Source organism: Gilbertella persicaria (assembly GCF_025201335.1).
Source record: "Gilbertella persicaria strain CBS 190.32 chromosome Unknown B0P05scaffold_28, whole genome shotgun sequence".
Taxonomy (NCBI): Eukaryota; Fungi; Mucoromycota; class Mucoromycetes; order Mucorales; family Choanephoraceae; genus Gilbertella; species Gilbertella persicaria.
In genome coordinates this window covers 205,080-231,073 of record NW_026251989.1, presented here as the reverse complement: position 1 = coordinate 231,073, position 25,994 = coordinate 205,080, and the positions used below count along the sequence as shown (strand labels likewise).

The window sequence follows — 25,994 nt, the reverse complement described above, 5'->3', positions numbered from 1 at the left end:
TATTCCGGACCGGAATAAATGGAGGGATTCTTGTCTCTTTTACCAATGTGTAGCTGTATACTATATCATCCTCCTCTTTAGAGAAACGTGGTAGACGATTTAAAAATGGCCAACCAAGGTAATCATTACAACGATTAACCAAAAAGGCATAAGAGAAAGAGAACAAGATGAGATGAACATAGAACAAGATGGATTGATGAATACGAGAATGATCACAAAATGATGTGGTAGACACCATCAGTCACTAATCAACATAACACCATGTCTCTCTTTCTCTTATGCTGTCAGTTTAAACACTGTAACTAACTCTGTTTACTCTTGTAGCTTCCGCCAAGGCTCAAGCCGCCAAAAAAGCCGCTCTCAAAGGTGTTCACGGTAAGAATGTGCGCAAGATCCGCACTTCCACCCACTTCCACATCCCCAAGACTTTGGTCTTGAAGCGTACCCCCAAGTATGCTCGTAAGTCTGTTGCCCACGCTCCCCGCATGGACCAATACCGTGTCATCCGTCAACCTCTCAACACCGAGACTGCCATGAAGAAGATTGAAGAACACAACACTTTGACCTTCCTCGTTGATGTCAAGGCTAACAAGAACCAAATCAAGGATGCTGTCAAGCGTCTCTATGATGTTGAAGCTGCTCAAGTTAACACACTCATCAGGTAAAACATCAAAACATGAAATGTAATTGGATTTAACACATTCTTTGTTATTAGACCTGATGGTTACAAGAAGGCCTTTGTTCGTTTGACTGCTGATGTTGATGCTTTGGACGTTGCCAACAAGATCGGTTTCATCTAAACGGCTTATTTCTCTTTATTTTTTTTCTTAAAGATTAAAGTTGTGTGTTTAAACCACTTTTAAAAAAAACTACCATGGTCATTTATTATATTTTTTTGAGATAAAAAGTGAATTGGAAGGGGGTGGGCGATGCTTGTAGCAAAGGGAAGTTCAACACTTTAAAGACACATTGAAAATGAAGTTTAAAATAAGATAATGCATATGTATTTTTTTTCTACAATTAAAGCGATACAAGTTTTTTTTTATAGTTAGAGAAAGAAATGAAGATGAAGTGTATATTAGAAAGAAGGAGGGAGAAGAAAAGATTATACATAACCCTTCTTTTGTAGAATAGTTCTAGTTTCTACAGAAATAGCATTCCATAATTGGTTGCGAGTGTTTTCATCAAGACCACCCAAAATAATCTTGAGGTTATTGACCATACGAGCAGCCAATTCAGCAGACAAGATATCAGCAGCCAACACTTCAGTAAAGATCTTGACAAGGTGAGGAAGATTGGAGCTGTTGGGACCAACAATACTAGGGTGGTTTGCTTCTAAAAGATCAAGCAAGTATGTGTAGACAACAGGTGCTTCTTGGTCATCATTCACAATGGGTAAAGTGCTCAACCAAGCAGACAAAACAGGTTCCAATTGAATCTTGGAGCTGTTGAATTTACAGATCTTGGCAATGGCAGAAATAGCGTTTTCGGTAACAAAAACAATACCATCTTCACGAGCATCAGGAGCACCAATAATACCAAACAAATGTTCAAGAGCAGCAGCACATGCATCAGCGTATTGAGGACCACCAAATTGACCAATGACACCAACACCATAAGAAGCAGCTTGACGTACTTCCACAGCTTTATCAGAAACACCAGCAATCATACCTTGCAAGAAGTAGTTGGAATAGTTGAAAGAAGCAGGACCTGTGAATTCAACCAAATCATCAAAGACACAAATAGCCCATTGACGAGCAGCATTGTTGGGATGAGACAAGAATTGGACAACAAGAGGCAACATTTGATCAAAGTAAGGCAAGAAGTTGGGACCAAGAGCCTTGAATAAAGATTGAATAGCACGAGCCAATTCGCTCAAAGCATCTTCTTCAGTGGCTTCTTCATCAGCCAATTGGTCTTCATCTTCACCATCATATTCGCCGGCTTGCTTTTCTTGCTCACGTTCGGTCAAACGCTCATAGAACTTCTTGAGTTGTTCATCAGCGCCTTTCATGAAGCTTTCGATTTGAGCAGGTTGAAGGCAGTTCTCACCAACCAAAACATCGAGACATTCAGAGAAAGTAGCATATGTTTGAGCCAAGAAAGTAATATCGTCTTCAATGGTCATGATCTTGCTGAGCTTTTCAAAAATAGTGTTCCACATGTTGGCAAGTTCACCAGGAGCTACATTAGCTTCCTTAGCATCCTTCAAAAGAACAGGAATAAGAGCAGCAGCAGCATGTCTAACACCATCATGGAAATAGAACTTGAGCAAGGGCAAAGCAATCTCAAGGACTTGAGCAACATAGGGCAAGAAACCTGCCCCTAAATCACGAGCATAACTGACAAGCATTTCAATGGCAGTGTGCTTTTCTTCTAAAACAGAGGTCTTGATACCAATTTGTTGACCATTGATGCCAACAAATTCCCAACCATCTTCAGTAGGATACTTGGCTTCAACATCATCATCTTCAGGATCAACAAAGGTGAATTCAGGAGTAAGCTTAGCAGATTGCAAAAGAGGAGGCATGATGTTGGGAAGATAAGGCAAGAAATCTTGACCCATCATCTTACACATACGAGCCCAGGCAGCCAACAAGTAAGTGGTTTGGATATCGTCAGATTCAGTGACAGATTGTTGGATTTCAGCAAGAATGTTGATAAAGTCGACAGTGTAAGGAGCAAAAACTTCCTTACCAATGGCAAGACCAATAAGAGAAGCACATTCAATGGCTCTAGAACGCAAGAGACGGTATTGCTTATCACTGGCTTGGCGAAGGATGTCGAGCAAGAGGGGCATGATGACGTTGTGGTATTTGTTGAATTTATCTTCAGCACAATCAGCGACGGTGGCAATGGTAGTGATGGCTTGTTCTTGAACATAGGTCTTGGGAGTCTTCAAAAGAATCAAAAGACGTTCGAAAATAGCATCAAGGTAAGGATCAAGGATCTTCTTATCAGCTTCCTCACAGAAGTTGACCATAGCTGCGGCAGCATGGGCTTGAACACGGGGTTGAGGATCTTCCATGACAGGCAAAAGAGCAGAAATAATAAGCTCATGGAAATGCTTTTGAATGTAAGGAGCAAAATCAGTAGACAATTGACCAACAGCGTTACAGGCAGCATAACGAACACGAGGGTGAGCATCCTTGAAAGAAGGCAATATCATGTTCATAATGTTGGAAAGTTCAGGCTTCATGATCTTGATAGAACCTTCAGCGATAGAAGAAATAGCCATCAAGGCAGCACGACGTTGTTGCCATTCACCAGATTGAAGCATTTGAGGAATGAATTGGAAAGCAACAGGGACAACGGCCTTACCACCAAGAGTACGAGCAATTCTGTCCAAAGTGCTTTCACCCATGACATAGTTTTCTTCATTGTCATCTTCGTCCAACTAGCGTATAATGAATAAACATACTCATCTCTTTATCTCTTCTCTATATACTTACATCGTCAGTAGTGTACCAGCTTTCATCATCCTCAATATCGGTGATCATTTCCATAGCTACAGGAATAATTTCAGTAGCAAAGTTAGGAAGCTTACGAGCCATAGGAGGAGCAGCTTCAGAGATAGTCAACAACAACTCTAAAGCAGTTTGACGAGTACGATCATCAAAAGACTTATCCTTGGCAATAGAGACCATGACAGTAAGGACATTAGGAAAGACAGGACGGAAAAGCTTAGGAGCATTATCACCTAATTCAATTAAGACAACAAGACCATCAACAAGTGTTTGATCATCACGAGCAGCGATAATGGGTGACAAGGGCTAACAAAAGCATTAATATATATATATATATATATACACAAAAAGAGGCACACTCTATATTTACATCGAGCATATGAGGCATCAAAACACCTAAAGCTTTTTGAGTTTGTTCATCAGCTTGACCAATGTAGGCAGCAGCAGCCTTCATAGCTTCCAAACGAACCTAATAATCATTAGGTCAATACACACATATATACACACACAATCTATCATTACTTACAGCTTGGCTTTCGGCATCAGTCAAGCTAGCCAAGAAAACGTTTCTAAGAGCATCAGTATGTTGACCGGCAATCAATTCAGGAACAGAAGCAAAGATACGGAAAGCAGATTCTCTAAGAGCGGGGTTGGGAGACTGAGAACATTCAAACAAAGCCTTCAACAAAGTGTCCCATTTGTCTGTTTACAAAATCAATATTCAGCTGTTCCTCTTTTTCTCTCTCTTTCCAACTTACTTCCTTCACTCAAATCGGATCTAGCAACTTCGGCAATAGTATCAGAGACTTTGTGTCTAGTACCTTGGTCGGATTCATTAGCAAGAGCTACAAGCAATAATTCCTTGACACCTTGTCTGGTGGAATCTTGGACCATATCCCAAAGACGAGTATCGGGGTTGGCACTGGTAGTGAATTGCTTATAAGCTAAACGACGAAGGAGCACACTGCAGTGAGAACGAAGCTAAAAAAGCCGAAATTAATATAAAGGTGAGCTGAGTCGGAGTATGCGTACCTGAACTTCATTATTGGTTGCAACAAACTGTGAAAGACCTAAAAGTAAAAGATCAGGCTGTTGAGCAACCCAGTGATCGTTAAGTTGAGCTTCAGCAGCAGCTCTATGAAAGAAAAAAAAATTGGTGAGTTTATTGTGATACACAGCCTCAAAAGAGCTATTTATATACCTTTGATTATTGTCAGAAGACAAAAGACTGGTAAGAACGGGGGTAAGTTGCTGAAGCACTTCAGGTGAAACAGGTGTCTGTGCCATAGTGCCTGTTATATGTTTTCTCTACAAGAAAGAGTTGAAGAAATAAAAAAAAAAAGAAATTAAGACAAGAAAAAAAGTTGCAAGTTGAACTCAGAACGTGACTTTTTTTCCTCTGAATCGAGAAAGAGGAATATCTTTTATTCAATGGTTTCTTTATCAATATCTTTAGCTTCAATTCGTTGTTCAGAAACTTGGTTCATTTCTTGGTCTTCATCTTGGCTTTCTTCTTGATCTTTATTGTCTTTGACTGTATTATTGTCTTCGACTGTATTATCGTCTTCTTCCTTTTGTTGTTCGTCTTCAATACAGAACACTTTGCCAGGTACAGTGAATCCATGTTCATTGTCTATTTCATCTCTGGCAACAAAAGGAGGCGTAATAGCCAAGAAGACGATCCCATCAGGCTTACCTTTTACTGTTGCTTTCATTGACTCTGAGTCAAACTTGGTGACACCTTCTTCAATTGATAGTCGCTCAATCTTTATTTCTTGACCCTTGACAGCTAAATTCAATTTAGAGGTTCGTTGGATGAGATTTTCAATCTTTTTTGGGTCTTGCTTCAGTGAAGGATAGACTGGGCCAAGTGTTTCAACAATTTCTTGTAATAGCTGGTTTTTTGCTTCAGTAATGCGAGCTTCTTCATCACCTGGTTGTTGTATTACAAGCGCACACACTTGCTGTCTTAGGCGATTAGACCATTCTTTGTTTCTACTTGCCATCCAATCATTCACTGCTTCAAAGTCGTTATTGATAGAGACACCCAAATGAATAGGAACATCCATAAGATGATGTAAAAGTGTCTCAATAAGATATTTTTCCACAAAGAAAGTGATATAAGATGTATCTAATAATTCACTTCCTTCCGCTGGCATCATGTACTTCTTGATAAGATCAATTCTATCTTGCCATCGCTCAAATACAAATTGAGTTCCCTTTTCTCGGTTCATTTTTGATTTGAGGCCCATGCACGTGTTATTCAATTGACTAAGCAAATGCGAGATTTCTGGCTGTATTGTAGACAAATCGTCATCTGTAACACGAATTTGCTTAACGTACGAGTAAAACTTAATTTCCAGTTTTCTGTAATCTTCTTTTTTGGCTTCCAGCTCTTTTCGAAGTTTCTCAATGCCTTGTTCAAGTTCGAAGCAGTAATTATTTTGTTCTTCCAAAGCATATTCCGCTGTTTGTCGCCAATCTTCCATTTTTTGCTTTTCTTGTTCGCGTTCTTGTTCAATTTGTTGTTGATAGCTTTCTTTTTCACTTTGAATTCGTTCTAGTATTTCTTTGTGAATATGAAGCGACTCGTTTAAAGAATGAATAATAAGGTCTTTGTCAGACTCGCTTTCTTTTTCGGACTCCATAAAGCGGAATGAGTAAGCAGATTGCTTGCGCTCTTTTACTGGAGATGGAGACGAGTCTGTATTAGCCTGATCTGTTACCATCTCGCTGGCCGTGGTAGGTGATGAAGTGTCAACTGTAGTTTCTTCTTTATTAGACATATGTGAATTTATGAATAAAGGAGTTATTTATTATTTAGTCTTCTTTTTTTATAATGAACAAATTAAAGGAGCGCGAGAACATCATTGATATCACATCGGACTTGACCGGATACAGTACTTCTCCTGCATGAATCATTGATCGAGACAGTTGTCATGGAAACGACGATAATTCAGGCACCGTTGTTATGGTAATGTCTTTTTTTTTTTTTTTGCATAAATTAATATTGTTTGACAGTGTTTGTAATACCACGCGATTTAATGGCTGTATAAAATGCCACTGTTAAATTATGTCCTCAAACGATTTGGTTATTGTAAAGAAAGACTACCTTCTTATTTTGGTTTAAATTAAGTGGCTATACATTGCGCTCTACATTCTAAAAGACAAGAAGTCCATTTTGATTGAACTCAAAAGGAAGACGCGTGATAAACAAGACGCGATTTGTGACTCGTACCTGAAATTTATGAAAACTCGCGTTTAAAGAAAACATGGTTTTTTTTTCCTTAGTTTATCATGACCAAAGCAATAGCAGAAGTAGAGTTGTTACCTTCCGTCAAGCTTCCAGTGATCAAGTCGTACACATATCAAAGCTCAGTACCCACACTACTGGTAGAAAACAAGCTTGACCAGATCAATGAGCCCTGTGTTTTAGGTGTAGACGAAGCAGGAAGAGGGCCCTGTTTAGGTCCAATGGTTTATGCAGTTAGTTATTGTCCTTTATCAAGACATCAAGAATTCAAGAAACTCGGTTTTGATGGTAATTTATGTTTACAAAATATAATCTCTTATATTCATAATTTGTGTATCTAGATTCCAAGAAATTAACAGAAGAAAAGCGTGCAGACCTTGCTAAGATTATTGAAAAAAATAAGGATTGGATTGGTTGGGCTGTGTATGTCATTTCACCACAAGATATATCCACAGGCATGTTCAAAAAGTAAATGAGAAGAAAAAGATGTATTATAATGTATTCACGATAAATAGACCTGTTTATAATCTGAATGAAATGGCTCATGATGCAACTATTCGTTTAATCAGACAAGTGTTGAATGAAAAAGTCAATGTAGAAGAAGTAAGTAACAAAAAACAGAAAAGATAGGAAACTAATCAACAACAATAGATTTATGTTGATCCAGTGGGTCCCTCTGCTTCATATCGAAGTAAGCTTCAGTCTCATTTCCCTGGTATTGCCATTACAGTTGAACCTAAAGCTGATTCCCTTTACCCAATTGTAAGTGCTGCCAGTATCTGTGCTAAAGTTACTCGAGATCAAATTGTTCAAAATTGGGTATGGACAGAAACTGGTTTAGAACTCTCAAAGGACTTTGGTTCTGGATACCCTTCTGATCCCAATACAGTCAAGTGGATGAACAACAATGAAGACTCGTTTTTTGGCTTTCCTAGTATAATGCGATTCAGTTGGAAGACAATTAGTGCCCGTATGGAAAAGACAAGAACAATTGAATGGTCAGAAGATGAGAACGATGATCCTCAACCTACTACAAAGAAAGCACAAAAACTACTTGAAGAGAAGCGTGCAAAAAGAGAACGAAAATTGAAGAGAGTCGAGAAATATAACCATCATAAGAGAGGAAAGCTAAATTCCCAATTTTCTTTAGATACATCGTCATTTTTGGCTTAATTTCATTAAAAATTACATGTAAGATAGGCCCTTTTTTTTTTTTTTTTCTTGCAAAGGAGATCATGCAATGAACAATGAGCCTTTTTTCTTTTTCATTTTAAGTTTCCGCTGAAATGTTATTGGCTTTTGAAGGAGAGAAAAATTTTTTTTGTGGTATTTGTCTAAACCAAACAGCGGAACTGAATTGATCTTTCTCTTTCTTTATCATTATGGCTGGTATCACTGTTAAGGACGTCAACGCCCACGGTAAGCTATTGCCCACATTACTAGTTAACTTGCTTGAACAAACAAGAGGGCAAGAAGAATAAAGAGAAGAGTGCGTGCTTAGAAGGACACTCGTGTGTATGCTTTCTATGAAAATTTTTTTCTCTTCATTATTAAACAACATTGACATTCTTTTCTTCTCTTTTACATACTACTCTCTACCTTCTTCCTTGTTTGTTTGTTTATACTCCTCTAACAAACACGCACTCTTCTTTTTCTGCCTCTTATAGTCAACTTGTCAGCACAAACGTTTTCTTTTTGTCATGGAGACTAAGGAAAAAGTTGGGTGGCTTGGCTCAAGCATCCTGAACCTTGTCCTCTTTTTTTTGTTCAAGCAAGACAAGTCAAGACAACATTTGCTAACTCAATTCAAACAATGTAGAATTCATCAAGGCTTACGCTGCCTACCTCAAGCGTACTGGTAAGCTCGAAGTCCCCAAGTGGGTTGACCTCGTCAAGACTGGTACCTTCAAGGAATTGGCACCCTATGATCCCGACTGGTACTTCATCCGTGCTGCCTCTGTTGCTCGTCACATCTACATCCGTAAGTCCGTTGGTGTTGGTGCCTTGAACAAGGTTCACGGTGGTACTGTCAACCGTGGTTCTCGTCCCTCTCACCACGTTGATGCTTCTGGTTCCGTCAACCGTAAGGTCCTTCAATCTTTGGAAAAGATTGGTGTCCTCGAAAAGGATAAGAAGGGGTAAGTCATATATCACAAGTGTTAAATGAAATGCTGACTTGTATTTTATTAGTGGTCGTAAGATTACTCAAGATGGTCAACGTGATTTGGATCGTATTGCTATGACCCTCGCCGAAGAAGATGACGAGTAAACACGTCTCTTTTGTACTCTTTTTTAATTATCTCATTTTTTCCTAGCTCACTATGCAACAGAAAAAAAAACATACAATAAAAATACAAAAAACATAAAAAAAAACTTCTTTCTTTTTTGACAAGATCGAATTCTGACAGATGATAAAAAAAATCAGGCACGGTTACTAAGGAAACGATCCGACAGGTTCGATTTGTTTGTTTTAGTATGTGTCATCTCAATGCACGGTAAGTGTATTCTATTGAACACTGCATATATACACACACACGATTATATACATTTTATTCAAGCATACTAAAAAGGAGACATTCTATTTTTAAGCTCTTTTTATAGGTATCTAACATAGACAAGTTCTTCAAAAAAAATTGAATAATGTGTATGTAATATTAATAATAAAGTATAGAAATAAATAATAATAGGTAATGATGTCTTTTTTTAAGAATAAAATAATTTACAAAAGAAAAATAGAGATCGCTCAATGCAAAGATTAAGGGGGATAAAATCCAAGTGAGTTTTTTTTCTCGGTTCGAAAGAAGGGAATTGTTGATTTGTTGATTTTTTGATGTTGTTTGTGTGCGCGAGTTTATGCAAGTGTGAAATGATAAATAAACAGAGAGAGAGAGAGAGAGAGGAAAGCTTATCATTCGTTTTTTTTGTTCTTGGTCTGAGATAATAGAGGTAAATTTTGCTGTCAACGAAAAAGGAGAAAGATACATTTTAAGCAACAGCATCTGGGAATACTTCACGAACTAAATAAGCTAATTCTTTTTGTTTAGTGATTTCGAGAACACCTTTCTTGATGTCACTGTTCACTCGCTAAAAGAAAAAAAGAGTCTTAATATATAAGGTTTAAACTTTAATCTATCTTTTACCTTCAAGACAGCTTTAGCACCTGGACGAGTCAAGCCATTATGAGTCAACATCCAACGGACCAATTCGGACATGCCTTTTGAAGGAATAGCAAAATGGAAATTAGGTGGATCGCCATAGAGAATATCAGCATAAATGTCATCAGTGTTTTCAAGGTAATAAAGAGGTGGTACACGGTCCATCATTTCAATGATAGTAATGGCAAGTGACCAAACATCAACATTCTCTTTGTAAGGGCTTTCTGAGACAACTTCAGGTGCCATCCACTATTCATGATCAGATTTGAGCGAGATTTTTTTTAATGTGGTACTTACTTTGGCGGTACCTAAACAAGATGTATTAATTTTGTTGATGGGTGTTGCTAAACCAAAGTCAGCTATATAAGAAAAAGAAAAAGAGATAGATGGTCAAAAGACAGACTTTGTTAAAAACCGAATTTACCTAATTTGACTTGACCGTTTCGACTCAAAAGGATATTCTCACATTTAATGTCACGATGCATGTAGTTTTTAGAATGAAGATAGACGAGACCTTCCAAGCACTAGAGGAGACAAAAATAGAAGATAAGTACATTCGAATTGGACTTCAAAGAATTTACCTCTCTAGCAATACGAACTGTGTTTCCTTCACTTAAGCCAGTTGTGGTATTGTAAAGTAGATTAAAGACAGAGCAAGACATGAGTTCCATGCACATCCAAAGGTGATCTTCCCAGAGAGCAGCCTCTTTTAATTGAATCAAATTAGGATGATTTAGGCAACCCATGATACGCAATTCTCTAAGAATATAAGCGTGGTGAGGTGTGTCTTGATCCTCAATGTAACATCGTTTGATAGCTACATGTGTTTTGGTATGTTTTCTAATTGCTCGAACTACTGCTCCGTTCGCACTATAGATAGTTGTAAGGTATAACATGTATGTGTAACACTCCTCCTTACCCGCTGCCCACTTGGCAAAGTCCTTCAAATTGTTCTTTTGGATTCAAGTCCATAATTTTTGATCCGGGAAGGACTTTCCGAAGCTTAGCATCAAACTCAGCGTGTAATTTACGTTTGACTTTGACTATTGGTGGCGGTAATGGTATGATACTAGGCGACTTCCCAACTGGAATCCAGCGCTAAATAAAAAAAATGTGTTAGCCAGTAATGATGACAGCATGTATTATATTTTACTTTTGTAAGCTTGTTCTCTATTACTTTTTTTTTCTGTTGCTGTTGTTGCTGCTGTTGGTATTTCTGTTGTTGTTGTTGTTGTTGGGTATGATGGATTAGTTTATTTTTGTTTTTTTCCCATGCTTCTTTGATGATATCTGGTATCTCAAAGTTACCAGGAACACGCCATGGTGCCTGAATTTTTTTATATAGTTAATTTTGTTTATTTTTTTTTTATCAGTAAAACGTTATTTTTTTTTTACCCTTTTCGAGTGCGCATCGTTGTTATTGGTATTTGTGTTGGTATGATGATTATGATGTGTATTAGATTTGTAATGGCTATTTATATTTGTGTTGTTACGTAATCTACGTGGTTTGGCGTCTTTATCCATAATTTTGTGTTGCGGTGAAGCTAGTCGAGTCGCCGCTGAGGAACTAGAAGTATTAAATAGCGTAGGTGAGGTACTCATAGTGAGCAGACCACTTTTTTTTGTTATTTGTTGAGTGAAAAAGATAATTTAAATCCACTACAACAACAACAACGAGATGAGCGAGTGAGGAAAGAAGAGAAAAGAAAGGAAGCCTTTTTTTTTCTTTCGAGAAAAAGAGAGAGAAAAAGAGAGGGAAAGAGAAAGAGAAAAAATAAACAATAAATAAAAGAAAAAAAAAGAAAGAAAGAGAGACAGAAAAAAAAAAAAAAAAAAAAAGATTGCCACCCAAAAGGGAAAAAAAATCGAAGGAGAAAGAGGGGACGAGGAGAGAAAAAGAGAGAGACAGAGAGGAGGCGGAGAGGCGGGGGAAGACACTGTATTGCTCGAGTGCATTGTACGTTGTGTATATTAATATATAAATATACGTGTGTGTGTGTAAAGAAAAATTAGAAAAAGCTAAGGAGCCGAAGGGTTACAGAACAACAGAATTCTCTTCTTTTTCTTAATTCATTTTCTTCTTTAGTTTACTGCTCTTCTTAACTTTAGCTTGAGTAATCATGGATAAGGGCTAGTCCCTTTTTCTTTCTATCGTATCTTTAATGGAAATTAGAAAATGTTTATCCTTTCTGACGATAATACTTCGCTGATTTGAAATGTATATATAAAAAAAGGTACTGTCACACGAAAGCATTTGGTTGTGTAATCTCATCGAGTCTGCTACATGCAAAAAACATGGACCAACAAGAAAAATTAAGAAACATATCTCGGGTATCACTTTCACTCTCAATCATTGTGCTTCATTTTTTTTTCTGCTAAAGTATAGATGTGCTTCACTTTTAACGCAAAGATCCTCTTGTTTTTACTTTTTTTAGTATGTTGAGTAACATTCTCTTGTTCTTTAATCATAAAACGCATTTGAAGGAGGAGGCGTAGGGTTTGTATTGACACGAGGACCAAGAAAACTGGATGTATTTCCCGTCGATGCAGAAGGAGGTGGTAATAAACTAGGCTTGTTTCTCTCGAATAGAAAATCAGTCAGTGGGCGACCAATGATAGACTCGGTCGGAGGAGGTGGAAGATCATGCCGTTGCCGAGGAGATGGTGGTAATCGATAGGACTGTTGCAATTGTTGCTTATTGTACCATTCAGCAGAAGAAGAAGATAGTCCACCAAAATGAGGATCTTCTTTATTATATTTCTGCTGAAAGTGATGATGCTGAGTCGATGTCATGTTATTATTATTATACAAGGCTTTGCTATCAGGTCTCTATAAAGATTACACATACTTGTGTTACAGATGTACAACACCATATTTATATTTGTAAAAGCTTACTCTTTGTTGTTCATGGGCCATGTCCGTATAAATCATGTATGTAATGTATGCGTGCATAGCATTTCTTTTGATACGAGGATTTTGCTTCTAAGGAAGAGAAAATGAGGTGTTGGTTCAAGCCTTTTGCTTTCTTACCATCGATAAATACTGCCAGGAAAAAGCGTGTGTGCCGTCAGACTGTGTTACATTCTAAAGAGAAGAAAGATAGAAAGAGATAAAGAGAAGGAAACAAGTGTCAATGCACATTCTAGTTCAGTAGCATAGAACCTTACTCCTTTTATATTTTCTGGTGTTGCTTTTTCTGATACTGAAGCTCTTTGATGGTAGCGATGACGTCTCTCACTATGACGACGATGAATGACATTGTTTGTCCGAATATCATTGTTACTGTTAGCACTACTGTTACTACTGCTACTGCTGCTACTGCTGCCATTAGATCCATATGTAAATGATTTTCTTTTCAATGAAGCTAGTCTATGAGTGAGTAGCTGTGTCAATCAGATTTATTTAGTTTACCTTGTCTGCCGTGCAGTTTGATTTCTCTTCTTTCATATAGTCGGCCTTTATAGTTTCCCTCATCGTCAATGACAGCCGCAGCTGCAGCCAATAGCATGATGGGATCAGGTTGAAAACGTTCTTGCTCCAAGTTATGTAAATTAGCCTCTGTTTTAATTGGCAAAGAAACTAAATATACATATTGTTATTGACTCTATCTTTTTTTTTCTTTTTTTTTTTTTTTTTTTTTTTTTTTACTTTTACTAGATGGTCTTTTCTTGGTTATTTTGCTGTCAACCATGCTTGTATCAGAAGCTATCGTATGTAAGTGTATGAAAGAAAAAAAAAAGATTGAATTTTACATACAACTGTTTAAACTAGTAGTGTCTTGATTGGCTAAATCAATCAAAATACGACTAGCTTCTGCGTCTATTGTGTTTGAAGGGGATTCCACAACTTGTTGCTCAACTACATCTTGTGTCTTCCTTGTTGAAGATGAGCGTGGTTGAATTTGTGTTGGGTATTCTTGCAGCATGTACAATAAGAGCAGAAAAGAAAAATAGAGGCAGAAAAAGAGAGAGAGAGAGAGAGAGAGAGAGAGAGAAAAAGGAATTATTATTTTAATAAAAAATATGTCTATGTGTGTGTGTGTATTGAGTGTGGTTGGGTTGTGTGCTGTGTAACCTTATTTGTTTACATACATATCTCCTTTATTTCTTCTTGTTGGTTACTATAATATGCAAGTTAGATACCAGTAATGTTATATGCTTTTTCATTTCTTACCATTAAACTATAATATATATATATATATAAAAAAGAAAGAGTCATAGTCAGTAATACATATATATCATAGTAGCTTACCTTAAAATGTGCAATATCACCATCTTCCATCACATAATCTTTGCCCTTTTGAAGGTACTTTCCTGCTGATTTTACTGCATTTTCTGACTCAAGTTGTCGCAGGTCTTTGTATTTCATGATATCAGCTGAAATGAAACCTCTTTCAAAATCAGTACTAAATAAAATTTTTAGATACAAAATTAATGATAATCCTATGTCTACATACTGAATAACACCTGCTGCTTGCGGTGCCCTTGATGTGTTCTATTGTCTGTCAGAAAATAATCTATCATGGTTTGCGCCTACTCTGACTGTCCAAGCCCTCACTTCTTGTGGTCCACAAGTAAAATAGTGAATTAAATCCAAAGCCTTGTAACCAGCCAAGATAATCTTGGGCAATTGAGATTGAACACCCAATGCCTTTAGACAATCGTCAGCCTCTTCCTTTGACATACCTGCCAACTTGGACTCAAGCGAAACAGACAAGGGAATCACAAGATCTCCTTTATTGTTCTCCTCAACCCATTTCTTAATATCAGGCAACCACTGGTTTGTCTGGCTGATATAATCATCTTGGGTTGTGTTACAGAGATAAACCATGGGTTTAGCTGTCAAGAGATGAAGTCCATTAATCACATGTATTTCAGTGGCTGTCCAATCTCCTTTGCGCATGTCTTTTCCTTTAGCCATGAATTCTGCTAATCCCTCGACAATTTTGAGTTCTTCTTTTTTCGTCAGTGTCTTGTTTGTATCTGGGAATTTGGCTTGTTTGGTTAATTCGGTGATTTGACGTTCAAGCATTTCTTCGTCTTTGATTCTCAATTCGTTCTGAATGATTTCCAAATCGCGCACTGGGTTAATAGTGTTTTCTACATGTGTAATGTCGTCATTCTCAAAGGCTCTAACAAGGTGATAAATAGCATCTACAGAGGCTACGTTGGATAAGAACGCATTGCCTAGACCAGCGCCATGAGAAGCACCTCGTACAAGACCAGCAATGTCTACTACAGTTAACTAAATAAAATAAAAACATAAGCCAATGTGGATAAACCCAAGACATACATGAGCAGGTGTCACTTTCTTGGGCTGATATGTCTCAACAAGCCAGTCAAATCTTTCATCAGGCACTTGAACCCGTGCTTCTGAGGGGTCAATTGTACAAAAAGGGTAATTTTCTGCAGGTACACTGCTGTTTGTTAATGCATTGAATAAGGAAGATTTACTGAGAAAACAATTGATTTTAGTTGTTCTGTGTCCATAGTTTTCTCCTTACCCAATATTCGGTAAACCTACAACACCCATACGAAGGTTGTTTGAAGGTCTGCCTAAAATAGGCTTCTCAACAGGTTCCTTTTTACTGGCTTTCTTTTTAGCAAGGATTGCTCGACTTGTAGAAAACTGTCTTGTGGATATTCTTTTTGTGAATGCTAACATAAAGAGAAAAAGGTACAGAAAAAAAAAGTAGGGGGCATGAAATCTATAAGGTGACTGCAAAAATAGTGACTCTTTTATTATGAAAGTAGTAGTGTTTGAGCATGATGGATGGCATGGCTAATACGCTTTTCTTCTCGTTGCATAAAGATAAAATCATCATTTTCAATAACGTCCATCAAGCTTGGGAATGCAACAGTTTCACCTGTACTCAGATCAGGACCATAGATAAGATGCTTGAACCATGGTCTGTCGCTACTCAATCCGTGTGGATCAATGAACGCTTTTTCAAATTCCAAAAGACGCTGATTGGCTTGAGCTATTTGTTGCTTGAGCTTTCTAGAGTAGTGCTTTTTGACAAGCAATTGCTGGTGCCAGTCATCCATCTGTGTCTTGAACTCAACACTAGTGGTAGTCAATGCACGCAGCGAAAGAGAAATAGAAGAAAACCCTGAGCAGCCTTTGTATGCGCTGATCTTGTGAATACTATGGTTCATCTCCAATGCATAATCGTGAGGGTTCAGTGGCAGCAAACGATCGGAAGAAAGCCGAAGGGCAAGTAAGCCCCATAGCTGAGTGAGTGCTTGATGATATTGAAGCGTCGAATAAGATACATCTGCTCGGTCTATGGTACCATAAAGGCCGTGTTGCATGCCATGAACCTTGTTTTTAAATCCTATAGAGAGACTAGAGATCCCAAGGTGGCTAAAGAAGGCAGTATGATCTGCATCTGTAGTCAATAGCTTAGTCAATGAGACTGATTTATTTTCCTGAGTGTCAGCAAATGATGTGAAATAAACATGCTTGTCCTGAAGGGCTTCATGCTGTGATTTCCATACTGTGTATATGGAATCGCCTGTATCGGGATCTTGAACTTGATGTGTTACTTGATACAAGAGTTGATTAAGTAAAGGCGATGCCTGCGCAGTAAAATATTTGCCAGAAACAGCATTATCCACATTTAAATAGGCGACGGCTTCTTCTTGCAGCCACGCCTTGTGGTGCTCTACCCATTCTGTAGATCCCACTGAACCATATTTCTGTGCATCCCATGAAGCAATAATAATCGTACGTCTTGGTTTCCACCCTTTTTCAAGCAATATCCCGAGTGTTCTCACTAATTCTGTCTATAACGTAAATCAGAAACACTATTTCCTTTTGGATGAAAATTACCAAAACAGCAGAACCAGTAGATGGATTCACTGCACCATCATCCCAAGCATCTCGATGATGACCTACAATAATCGCTCTTTGAGGTTCAGCATGCCCTTTGATTCGGCCAACAACATTCCAAATAGGTCTTGCTTTATAGTCATTGATGTTCACTAAATTCACAGCTGCTTTACTAGGGCCACTAAAATAACAAGGACCTGTTATCTTTTGAATGCCATTTCCCTCAAGTCCTTCTAAAATAGGCAATGCGTCTTTCAAAGATATGGGTAACGAAGGTATCTTGGGTATATTTTTAGCCTTTTCAAATGGTGTATACGTTGCGTTCTCTATTGCAGGATAACCAACAGTAAAAGGGTCTCCTACTGAATAATAGCCGTATTGAGCTGAACCCTTCTCTACTCGATCCAACACATCGCTAATGATGATGATGTTAATGAAAATAACAAGATAAAAATCAAACTTACCGGGAATTCTCAGGATCAGGAAACACAAGTACACCAACGCAACCAAACTTTTCAGCCATCTTGATCTTAAGTCCGTGTGTGATGTCTCCACCTGTTCTCACTAATGCAATCGTACCATTCAATTCAATTCCTCGTATACTTAAGAACTGAAAGTCTGTCCATCGACCATAATCCACATAAACAACAGGAGCAGTAACGTTTCCATTTGCAGAATAGGCATGAAATGGAGGCATGCCGTCTCCTTTTGCCTCGCCTAATGTCGCTTCATAGACAACAGTACTATTTCTCAATAGGGCAACGCGTCTTTGTTGTGGGTAGTTGAGGACTGGATAATACGTCTCGATGTGGGTGTCTTTGATACCGTATCGAATCCAGCTCTCTTTTGTCCACTCAGTCAGTGATTTGTCTGTCTTTGAGCCAGCGAGAGGGCATCGAGAAGCATACATGCCCAAATGATATTGGAGATACTCAATAGATGGAATTGATTTAATGAAATGCATGGCTTCGTCTATAGGCATGTCTACGGTCATTAGCTTTCGAACGATAAACAACACGGCTTACTATAACGAGCATTGGCAAATCGACGAATAAAATGAAAAGATAGGCCGCAGACCACCAGTACCCATGCTAGTTTGATGCACTGAGTACGTGAGCGCATGACGAGTCTCTTTCTGCTACTCTTTTCTCTTTTTCTGGGTGATAAAAGAGCAAACAAGCAAGAGCGTATTCCCACCATCCTTTATGATTGATTCTTTTAAACAGATTACCTCTTTCTTCGTCTTGAATATGTGAAGAAGCGTATTTCTCATCAAAATAGCTATAGTTTAACTTTTCTGTATTAAAGTGTGTTGGTACAGACAAGTAGTCTTGTTTCATGTTTGAAGAAGAGAGGAAAAAGAGAAGAAAAAGAGTAAAAGATAATATGTTTGTTTACATGTATCAAAACAACTCTATTTGTCGTACTTGATTTATCTTTATGAAACACTCGTTTATTCCAAAAAAAAAAATGCATTGTAAACTGAATACTGAGATGCCATGGCAACAGTTGCTATGACTCCTCTCAGCTTATTTCAGACTCAGCATATAAAATAAGCTGAATTCATTTCTTACGTGTGCCTTTTTTTTTATTTTTATTTTTTAGGATATTCAATGTCAACAACAAGTGCTAGCACAACAGAAGAAACAACCTTTGATAGGCAAATCAAAGTTCTCAGTCCACCGAAGAACGGAGGATCTGTTCGTATGTTGGTCAAACAATAAAGTGTATTTTACTCATGTTCATAGCTGAATTGCCTGAATCTGCTTATAAATTAGATGCCAATGAAGTTAAACAATTATATCAATCTACTGTAGAACGTAGAGAAAAGCTTGAGAATAGGTAAACAAGAAGAAGTGCAAAATGATATGCTTATGGTTTATTTAGTCCTTTAAAGACACAGAAAATGAGAGACAAAGAAGAACTTGAAAAGTTGAAAAAGTATCCCAAGACTACCATTCGTATCCGTATGCCTGATCATACTATTGTTCAAGCTGTATTTCAGTCTAAAGAAAAAGGTATAGAACCCGTTAAAAAAAGGGAGGGAACTCATGTAAAATTAGTTGCTGCATTATATGATTTTGTGAGGTCTTTATTAGTGACATCTGAACGCAAATTTGTATTGTGTTTGCCACCTAGAACAAAGTTGATTGAACCAACAGTGACATTATTTAAGGCAGGATTGACTCCTGCTTCAAACGTGTTATTTGGATGGATTGAAAAGACAGATCAAGGTAAAGGAAAAATCATGCTTTACTCGTACCTTTACTCGTATCTTACACTATAGCAGAAACGCCTAATGATTTAAAACAAGAGTATTTGGATATGACTCAAGATATGCCCATTGCTTCTCCTCAGCCTTCTGAAGCATCTAGTACTACTACGAGTTCTACTGCTGAAACTAAATCAAAGCCCATTCCTAAATGGTTACAAAAAGGATTGTTTAATAAAAAGAAATAAAGTGTATTTTGGCAAGATAATAAAATAGTCTTCAATTACAGTAAAGGCCTTTCTTAGATCAAGTAGAACCCTGTATGAGGTCAATTTACTTTTTTATTTTATAGTTTATGCACATTGTTTGTGTGACACTTGTTCAGGAACAAGAAATGCATTGAGAAATGTTATTTTACATGTCTTGGTACATCTCCAAATTTGATATTGTCTTTTTTGCCTTTGATAAACAGTTCTGGATTTATGAGTGACTTGAGTATGTCAAGATTCCTACTTACTTGAACTTCCTTCTTCTCTTATTGCTTTTACACCCTTCTCTCTTAGCAAAGCACACACTTGATCTGCTAATTTCAGTTTCTAGTAACAAGAAGAATGTCATTAAAGCTCACTTTAAGTCAAGAAAAAAAAAAGGATCATACTTCATCCAAAACATCAACATTTGTCTCGTTCTTGTATTGCATAAACCTTAAATGCGTTTCTTTTCTTGCAGCTATAATAATCAAAGTGTAAAGACAGAGTTTCATGCATGATTTTTAGCAGTATTTAATTTTTTCTATCACCTTGTATAGCTTTCACATCATCTTTAGAATGATCAATACAAAATATTTGTTATATATATATATATATATATATGTCTACCTGTAAACACTTGACGTTGTGTTTTTAAAAGATGTCGATATGCAGTAATGGCAGCTTGTTTTGAAGGTGAAATTGACATTGTATAAATAATAAAATAAAAGGGGGATGAAAAGGGATAAATAATAATAATCAAAAGAGATCATTTCTTTTTCTAAACCCTAAAAGAGAATGACCAAATTAAGACGACATGACAAGTGACTGCCTTGGTTGTATCACAAGCGAGTTCCTAACTGGGCATTACATTGACATTTGCAGTAACATTCTTTTTCCTGCAATTATGCATTTATGTTTATTTATACAAATATATACATCTGCAGTTTCTTTGATTAGTCTTTCTTGTGCTTGTCAATTAAGCAAATGATTGTTTTTTTTTTTTTTTTTTTTTTTTTTTTTTTTACTTTGTATGAAAATATTAATCATTATAAAATAGACTGGCATCATAGAATAAGAAAAAGAAAAGAAAAAGAGAGAAAAGAAATTTATTGTCACATTAAATAGATCAAAGGAGCTTTTTTTCTTATTCGTGATGATTGCAGTCAAATTAAATCAAAGGAATGGAGGAGAATCAAACTATAGGAAGTACTGATTCGTTACTGCAGGTCCAGGTTTTGGGTTTAATATGATTTTTTCAAGGAGATATACTTTCTTATTAAATTTCTTGTGACAAATATTCGATTGAAATGGACATATAGACATGGTTAAAAAAAAACTGTTTTTTTAACTCTTTTTTTTTTTTCTTTCATCATTTGTTTTTAAAATGTCAAGGGCTCGAAGAGAGTCAGCGTTTCATATTGTATTACTCATACTCATCCAATGGACAAGTCTGGCTGTTGTCATTTTAAATGCAACAGCGTTGTATTTGCTTAAGCATTCACAACAATCATTAGGCATCTTGAATCAACACGGAGGCCTTATTGATTATATTTTGTTAATACTTGGATCAAGTTCATTTATTATCACTACGTGCTTTTTATTTTTTCATTTACACTTGTATTTTCGTATTATGGATCACCAATCCTTTTCTCCACCAAGGACATTGTCTGCTATTGAAGTTGTTCTTTCTGTTATCTCCATTGCCTTATGGACTGTTGTTGTCTCATTGATCTTGACATATTCACAAGGTATTCACAACTTGATTGTATGCTTGTTCAACTAATAATGTGTATAGAACCATCTGCACATTGCAAATTTAACAATCCTGTACATTATTCAGACCATCATGATGTATGCGAACTCTTTCATACAACGCTGATGCTTGGTAAATATAGGCATAGGAGTGAACAAAGAATTCATTCTTTTTAGCATTTGCAGCTGTAGGTAGTTGGGTTCTAGCCTTATTGGCTACTTTATTCTTTTTAATACGGTCTCCTATTCCACCCACCACTATATTTACTATTGAAGCACCACACCGATCACCGAATGTGATGACAGTCTCATCTCCAAGTTTAGCAAGTCAACCTAGTCGATCTTATTATTTGGGCCATCATAATAAGATCAATCCTATCCATCCAAATCCAGAGGAAACCAAATTTAATGCAAATGCACATTCATTATTACTCACTTCTGAAGAGGAAGAAGACAATGAAGAATTAGGTTCGGCCATTATTTCATCAACAACTTATTATCAACCCACACGGTCTTCCTATCATTTGACTGAATCCATTCTGTACCAATCTCAAGTAAATAGCCAAAGAAGTCTATCAACCATGGAATCTATGCTTGCAGGAATCCAAACCATTGATCTTGATGATTTGCCTATTATTAAAGTGGGAACACTTTCCCATATTGATGTCTCTTTTCTTATTCATCAAGGAGGGGGAGAGGCAATAGCAAAATAAAAATAAATAAATAAAAAGACATTGTGTTTCTAATATGATTTTTTTTATCAAACATTGATAAAATTTGTTGTGTAAATGACAGAAAGAAAGTGTTGAAAGTACAAGAAAAAGAGAAATTAAATTACATCAAATTATTGAGAACCCATTTCCTTGGCGATTTCTTCAGCACGCTTTTGAACATCGCTGATATCACCTTGCATGTAGAAAGCAGATTCAGGCAAGCTATCGTGCTTACCGTTCAAGATTTCTTGGAAAGAACGGATAGTGTCAGTGAGCTTGACAAGACGACCTTCATAACCAGTGAAGACTTGAGCGACAGCAAAAGGTTGAGACAAGAAACGTTGGATCTTACGGGCACGTTCGACAACGAGCTTATCTTCTTCAGACAATTCATCCATACCCAAAATAGCAATGATATCTTGAAGAGACTTGTAGTTTTGAAGGATTTGTTGAACTTCAGTGGCAACCTTGTAGTGTTCTTCACCGACAATACGGGGATCAAGGATACGAGACTTGGAGTCAAGAGGATCGACAGCAGGGTAAATACCCAATTCAGCAATTGAACGAGACAACACAGTGGTGGCATCCAAGTGAGCAAAAGTGGTAGCAGGAGCAGGATCGGTCAAATCATCAGCAGGGACATAGACAGCTTGGACGGAGGTAATGGAACCGTTCTTGGTGGTAGTAATACGTTCTTGCATACCACCCATATCAGTGGAAAGAGTGGGTTGGTAACCGACAGCAGAGGGGATACGACCCAAAAGAGCAGATACTTCAGAACCAGCTTGAGTGAAACGGAAAATGTTATCAATGAAGAGCAACACATCTTGACCTTCGTTATCACGGAAGTATTCAGCAATGGTCAAACCAGTCAAGGCAACACGGGCACGGGCTCCTGGGGGTTCGTTCATTTGACCGAAAACAAGAGCACACTTGGAATCACCTTCCAATTGAATGACACCAGTTTCAATCATTTCATGGTAAAGATCGTTACCTTCACGAGTACGTTCACCGACACCACAGAAGATGGAGTAACCACCGTGAGCCTTGGCAATGTTGTTGATCAATTCTTGAATCAAGACAGTCTTACCGACACCAGCACCACCGAAAAGACCAATCTTACCACCACGAGCATAAGGAGCCAACAAGTCAACAACCTTAATACCAGTTTCGAGGATTTCGGGAGTAGGAGATTGATCAACGAATTCGGGAGCTTCAGCGTGAATAGGACGGTGAGCCTTGGTGTTGATAGGACCACGTTCATCAATGGGTTCACCAATAACGTTGATGATACGACCAAGGACTTCCTTACCGACGGGGATGGTAATAGGAGCACCAGTGTCAACAACCTTTTGACCACGAACAAGACCTACAAATATATATATATATATGTCAAACATAAAATTCATACAGAATGACATTGTCTTACCTTCAGTACCATCCATAGCAATAGTACGGACAGTGTTTTCACCCAAGTGTTGAGCGACTTCAAGAACAAGACGACCTCCAGCGTGATCCTTGACTTCAAGAGCGTTCAAAATGGCAGGCAAGTTGTCTTGTTCGAATTGGACATCGACAACGGCACCAATGACGGAACTAAACATGTTGTTAGCACACTGTCTACTCTATTGATGTGTTGATATTTTACCGAATTTGACCAGAGCTGGCTTCAGAGGCGTAAGAACGAACTAGAAGAAGTGTCAGTGTGAATCTTGTCTATCGTGTGCTTTTATTTACCAGCCATGGAGGTTTGGGCACCGATAGCACGACCAAGCATACGAGCATTGGCCTTTTGCACACGGATAGCGTTGACAGAAGACTTTCCTAAAACACGAGTAAAGTTCATTTTTTTTCTTTAGGAAAAAAAGAGAGAAGGGTTGAAAAAATATTTTTTATTTTGGTGGTGTATAAAACCTCACCAGCCCCTGTGTTGCTGAGTTGCCTGCTTGTGTTTTACGTGCAAATTGGCGCACACCGTCTCATATCAAAAAAAGATGACGTTGGCTTCAGTGACTTGACTTTTTTTTTTCTCTCTTTTGTTGAAAACATAACATAGATCTCATCTTGGTAAATTAAGTATAGTCTTTGAATTACTTGCTGGTAAAACAAAGAGACATAAAGAGCGTATCTACACATTTCATTGAGTAAGTAGTAAGATTCATATGTGAAAAATCAAAGACGATAGAAATCAAATAATATTTTAATAAGGGGAGGGGGGTAGTTTCAACTCATGCGTGATGAGTCCATCAAGGCAGTTATTCATCCTTCTTTTCAATAGGTGTCTTTTGGTTTCTTTCAGCAACTTCCTTCTTAGCTATTTCTTTGATCTGTTCTCTACTCAACTGGTTATCATCACTGTTGATCAACCAAAACAAGAGACCAAAGAAACCAAACAATAAAGTACTCATCACAATCCAATGATCACCAAAGAAGATCAAAACCTTTTCTACCATACCCATCGTCTTGGAAGGTGCTGTAGAAATACCAGTGAGACTGTTTAAATGTCCAAGCGAGTTCAAAATGGCCTTTGGGTTGTTTAGGTTGAACAATTGTTGGTTTTTATGACGATTGTAATAGACTTCATTCTTGGGATCCAGTACAACAAGAGCAGGAAGACTTTTGCTTTGAATGCCATAGACACGAGAAACAAAGTTTCCCCATTGTTTGCCATCGAGTTGAGCAAAAACGACGTCTTTTCCTACTTGCTTCTTGTACAATTCAGCCAGCTCACGCAATTTGGCTTCAGAGGCTGTATCGTCAGACTGAGTAATGCCCAGCACAACGACATGTGGACCCTTCAAAATCGCATTGGAATTGTGAGGAGTAATATGAGTAACAAGAGGATGACGCTCTTGATGAATCCAAAGACCAATTTGTTCAATAGATCCATCGTATACAAGGTGTGTGCCATCTTTGACCATGATAACTACTGGAAGTTGGGATAATTTGAGCTTATAACGGGAAACAAGGTTGGAATCAGAGGTGGTGTAGAAAGGCACTGTTTCCATATATTGAGGTGCAATGGCTTCTAATTCAGAAAGACCTGTACTGTCTTCATTGGTAGTAATGTGAATAAGATTGACATCGCTATTTTTTAAAGACTCGTCCAATTCCTTTTCTGTTTCCACTTTATGAACAGGCGAACCAGACATTCTGACTGCATAATCAACTAGATTGTCTAGTTTTCTTGGACCAGAGTATTTGAGAATAGCACCATGGACAAAACTAACATAGGATAAGTTGTTCGTATGTCATGGGTGGTATCTTTCTCTACTTACTAGCTGAGTGTAGGCAAACCAGTGACTTTGTATTCTTGACATAGCGCTATAGAATCATGCCATGAATTTCAGCTTTTTCAAAATTATTTCTACCTTTGCTATCTTCACAATTGACTTCAGCAACATTGACTTTATCCTTTAACTGCTTTGCCATATCAACCCAAGTAGGCTGAAGTTGCTTACAATGCCCACACCAAGGTGCATAGAACTTAACAAACCAAGGTTCTTTGCTTTCAAGTATAGCCTTCAATTGAGCAGATCGATTGATTTCAATGCTCTTTCCGTCTGGGTTTCTAGCCATTTGATTTGTTTGTACAAAACGCTCAAGAGAGGACATATCAAAACTTCCAGTGTATTCTTTCCAGTCACCACCATTCAGATTGGATTGTAGTGTTGGGAAGCGCACGATACCCTTCTCTTGACAATAGGTCTTATGGTCAGCACAGTTCAGTTTAGCAAAGGCGACATTATGTTGATACTTTTCAACAAGTTGAGCAAAAGTAGGTTCTATCATGTTTTACGTGAATACTTTACCAAACTTTAGAAAGGCTTACCAAACTCTACACATTTTTTACAATCGGGATGGTAGTATTCCACAACACTATTTTATTTAATAAAAGAACGCGACTAGTCAAGACTTACAGTGTGCCATCTTTTTTACTTTCAATCACTTGAGGTTCTACTTGGTCAAGTTCAATAGCTTGGATTGAACAATAGGCGGTAAACAATACCGCGAATGTGTATAGTTTCACCATAAATGTATATTTAAAAAAAAAGAAAAAAAGAAAATTATGCTAGTTCTTGCTTTTAAATTGCAAGACAGCAAGACATGATAATAGTTAACCGTGAGCAAGTCTTAGTGGTTTTCCATATTCGTTGTTGCGTAGTACCCTTTTTCTTTTTCTTTTTTTGAATTATATTCGTACAAAGCAAAAGTTGAATGTATTCATTCTGGAAGAATTGTAGCTATAAGCATATCATTGAGAGAAATGTGTCTGTTTTTTTTAGCAAAATGTCACTGATTTAGTTGATGATGAAATTGTACCCATCTAATACACAGGATTACATAGCCACATAA

At 37.5% G+C, this 25,994-nt stretch overlaps 15 protein-coding genes across 15 annotated transcripts; 5 read left to right on the top strand and 10 right to left on the bottom strand.

Moving 5' to 3' along the window:
- Positions 1 to 29: 29 nt before the first annotated feature.
- On the top strand, positions 30 to 869 carry B0P05DRAFT_548099 (ribosomal protein L23/L15e core domain-containing protein). Its single transcript, XM_051578982.1, has 3 exons — positions 30 to 118; positions 325 to 661; positions 716 to 869. Exons 1-3 carry the CDS (start codon positions 106 to 108, stop codon positions 798 to 800), a joined length of 435 nt encoding a protein of 144 aa, XP_051433383.1. The 5' UTR covers positions 30 to 105; the 3' UTR covers positions 801 to 869.
- B0P05DRAFT_493914 (armadillo-type protein) lies at positions 847 to 4,786 on the bottom strand. The gene is made up of 7 exons (XM_051575354.1): positions 4,669 to 4,786; positions 4,500 to 4,602; positions 4,226 to 4,448; positions 3,994 to 4,169; positions 3,838 to 3,936; positions 3,453 to 3,773; positions 847 to 3,397 (listed from the first exon to the last, which is right to left on the bottom strand). Exons 1-7 carry the CDS (start codon positions 4,752 to 4,754, stop codon positions 1,106 to 1,108), a joined length of 3,300 nt encoding a protein of 1,099 aa, XP_051433382.1. The 5' UTR covers positions 4,755 to 4,786; the 3' UTR covers positions 847 to 1,105.
- A 70-nt stretch (positions 4,787 to 4,856) lies between these two features.
- Positions 4,857 to 6,282, bottom strand: B0P05DRAFT_548097 (uncharacterized protein; the record flags this gene model as incomplete). The annotated part of the gene is made up of 1 exon (XM_051578981.1): positions 4,857 to 6,282. A coding segment is annotated over exon 1 (962 nt), but the record flags the coding sequence as incomplete, so codon positions are not given.
- A 659-nt stretch (positions 6,283 to 6,941) lies between these two features.
- On the top strand, positions 6,942 to 7,893 carry B0P05DRAFT_473286 (ribonuclease HII-domain-containing protein; the record flags this gene model as incomplete). Its single annotated transcript, XM_051574729.1, has 4 exons — positions 6,942 to 7,008; positions 7,062 to 7,188; positions 7,236 to 7,323; positions 7,372 to 7,893. 4 exons carry the CDS (start codon positions 6,942 to 6,944, stop codon positions 7,891 to 7,893), a joined length of 804 nt encoding a protein of 267 aa, XP_051433380.1.
- Positions 7,894 to 8,066: 173 nt separating this feature from the next.
- B0P05DRAFT_512898 (40S ribosomal protein S19-A) lies at positions 8,067 to 9,131 on the top strand. Its single transcript, XM_051575650.1, has 3 exons — positions 8,067 to 8,139; positions 8,540 to 8,858; positions 8,911 to 9,131. The coding sequence occupies exons 1-3, from the start codon at positions 8,103 to 8,105 to the stop codon at positions 8,987 to 8,989; spliced, it is 435 nt and encodes a 144-aa protein (XP_051433379.1). The 5' UTR covers positions 8,067 to 8,102; the 3' UTR covers positions 8,990 to 9,131.
- An 811-nt stretch (positions 9,132 to 9,942) lies between these two features.
- On the bottom strand, positions 9,943 to 11,674 carry B0P05DRAFT_157785 (kinase-like domain-containing protein). Its single transcript, XM_051573107.1, has 7 exons — positions 11,271 to 11,674; positions 11,029 to 11,202; positions 10,795 to 10,973; positions 10,457 to 10,745; positions 10,300 to 10,399; positions 10,184 to 10,234; positions 9,943 to 10,124 (listed from the first exon to the last, which is right to left on the bottom strand). The coding sequence occupies exons 1-7, from the start codon at positions 11,475 to 11,477 to the stop codon at positions 10,111 to 10,113; spliced, it is 1,014 nt and encodes a 337-aa protein (XP_051433378.1). The 5' UTR covers positions 11,478 to 11,674; the 3' UTR covers positions 9,943 to 10,110.
- A 560-nt stretch (positions 11,675 to 12,234) lies between these two features.
- On the bottom strand, positions 12,235 to 12,859 carry B0P05DRAFT_157727 (uncharacterized protein). The gene is made up of 2 exons (XM_051573105.1): positions 12,772 to 12,859; positions 12,235 to 12,705 (listed from the first exon to the last, which is right to left on the bottom strand). Exons 1-2 carry the CDS (start codon positions 12,826 to 12,828, stop codon positions 12,337 to 12,339), a joined length of 426 nt encoding a protein of 141 aa, XP_051433377.1. The 5' UTR covers positions 12,829 to 12,859; the 3' UTR covers positions 12,235 to 12,336.
- Positions 12,778 to 14,051, bottom strand: B0P05DRAFT_157744 (uncharacterized protein). Its single transcript, XM_051573106.1, has 6 exons — positions 14,050 to 14,051; positions 13,633 to 13,996; positions 13,525 to 13,581; positions 13,288 to 13,455; positions 13,044 to 13,240; positions 12,778 to 12,960 (listed from the first exon to the last, which is right to left on the bottom strand). Exons 2-6 carry the CDS (start codon positions 13,799 to 13,801, stop codon positions 12,886 to 12,888), a joined length of 666 nt encoding a protein of 221 aa, XP_051433376.1. The 5' UTR covers positions 13,802 to 13,996; positions 14,050 to 14,051; the 3' UTR covers positions 12,778 to 12,885.
- B0P05DRAFT_512890 (GTP-binding protein YchF) lies at positions 13,840 to 15,544 on the bottom strand. Its single transcript, XM_051575649.1, has 7 exons — positions 15,380 to 15,544; positions 15,169 to 15,328; positions 14,413 to 15,120; positions 14,333 to 14,370; positions 14,128 to 14,281; positions 14,050 to 14,056; positions 13,840 to 13,996 (listed from the first exon to the last, which is right to left on the bottom strand). The coding sequence occupies exons 1-7, from the start codon at positions 15,538 to 15,540 to the stop codon at positions 13,977 to 13,979; spliced, it is 1,248 nt and encodes a 415-aa protein (XP_051433375.1). The 5' UTR covers positions 15,541 to 15,544; the 3' UTR covers positions 13,840 to 13,976.
- Positions 15,545 to 15,617: 73 nt separating this feature from the next.
- B0P05DRAFT_473269 (uncharacterized protein) lies at positions 15,618 to 17,692 on the bottom strand (the record flags this gene model as incomplete). Its single annotated transcript, XM_051574726.1, has 3 exons — positions 15,618 to 16,664; positions 16,711 to 17,125; positions 17,175 to 17,692. 3 exons carry the CDS (start codon positions 17,690 to 17,692, stop codon positions 15,618 to 15,620), a joined length of 1,980 nt encoding a protein of 659 aa, XP_051433374.1.
- Positions 17,693 to 18,303: 611 nt separating this feature from the next.
- Positions 18,304 to 19,211, top strand: B0P05DRAFT_548079 (uncharacterized protein). Its single transcript, XM_051578980.1, has 4 exons — positions 18,304 to 18,414; positions 18,459 to 18,552; positions 18,598 to 18,728; positions 18,774 to 19,211. The coding sequence occupies exons 1-4, from the start codon at positions 18,324 to 18,326 to the stop codon at positions 18,995 to 18,997; spliced, it is 540 nt and encodes a 179-aa protein (XP_051433373.1). The 5' UTR covers positions 18,304 to 18,323; the 3' UTR covers positions 18,998 to 19,211.
- Positions 19,209 to 20,155, bottom strand: B0P05DRAFT_548070 (uncharacterized protein). The gene is made up of 5 exons (XM_051578979.1): positions 19,801 to 20,155; positions 19,722 to 19,742; positions 19,581 to 19,651; positions 19,440 to 19,518; positions 19,209 to 19,396 (listed from the first exon to the last, which is right to left on the bottom strand). The coding sequence occupies exons 1-5, from the start codon at positions 19,877 to 19,879 to the stop codon at positions 19,332 to 19,334; spliced, it is 315 nt and encodes a 104-aa protein (XP_051433372.1). The 5' UTR covers positions 19,880 to 20,155; the 3' UTR covers positions 19,209 to 19,331.
- A 648-nt stretch (positions 20,156 to 20,803) lies between these two features.
- Positions 20,804 to 21,638, top strand: B0P05DRAFT_588619 (uncharacterized protein; the record flags this gene model as incomplete). The annotated part of the gene is made up of 3 exons (XM_051582677.1): positions 20,804 to 20,921; positions 20,969 to 21,058; positions 21,103 to 21,638. The coding sequence occupies 3 exons, from the start codon at positions 20,804 to 20,806 to the stop codon at positions 21,636 to 21,638; spliced, it is 744 nt and encodes a 247-aa protein (XP_051433371.1).
- A 131-nt stretch (positions 21,639 to 21,769) lies between these two features.
- Positions 21,770 to 23,529, bottom strand: B0P05DRAFT_548058 (ATP synthase subunit beta; the record flags this gene model as incomplete). The annotated part of the gene is made up of 4 exons (XM_051578978.1): positions 23,376 to 23,529; positions 23,287 to 23,326; positions 23,068 to 23,234; positions 21,770 to 23,007 (listed from the first exon to the last, which is right to left on the bottom strand). Exons 1-4 carry the CDS (start codon positions 23,482 to 23,484, stop codon positions 21,770 to 21,772), a joined length of 1,554 nt encoding a protein of 517 aa, XP_051433370.1. The 5' UTR covers positions 23,485 to 23,529.
- A 364-nt stretch (positions 23,530 to 23,893) lies between these two features.
- On the bottom strand, positions 23,894 to 25,671 carry B0P05DRAFT_572894 (thioredoxin-like protein; the record flags this gene model as incomplete). Its single annotated transcript, XM_051581465.1, has 5 exons — positions 23,894 to 24,863; positions 24,917 to 24,962; positions 25,010 to 25,423; positions 25,471 to 25,517; positions 25,559 to 25,671. 5 exons carry the CDS (start codon positions 25,669 to 25,671, stop codon positions 23,894 to 23,896), a joined length of 1,590 nt encoding a protein of 529 aa, XP_051433369.1.
- Between the last annotated feature and the right edge of the window lie 323 nt (positions 25,672 to 25,994).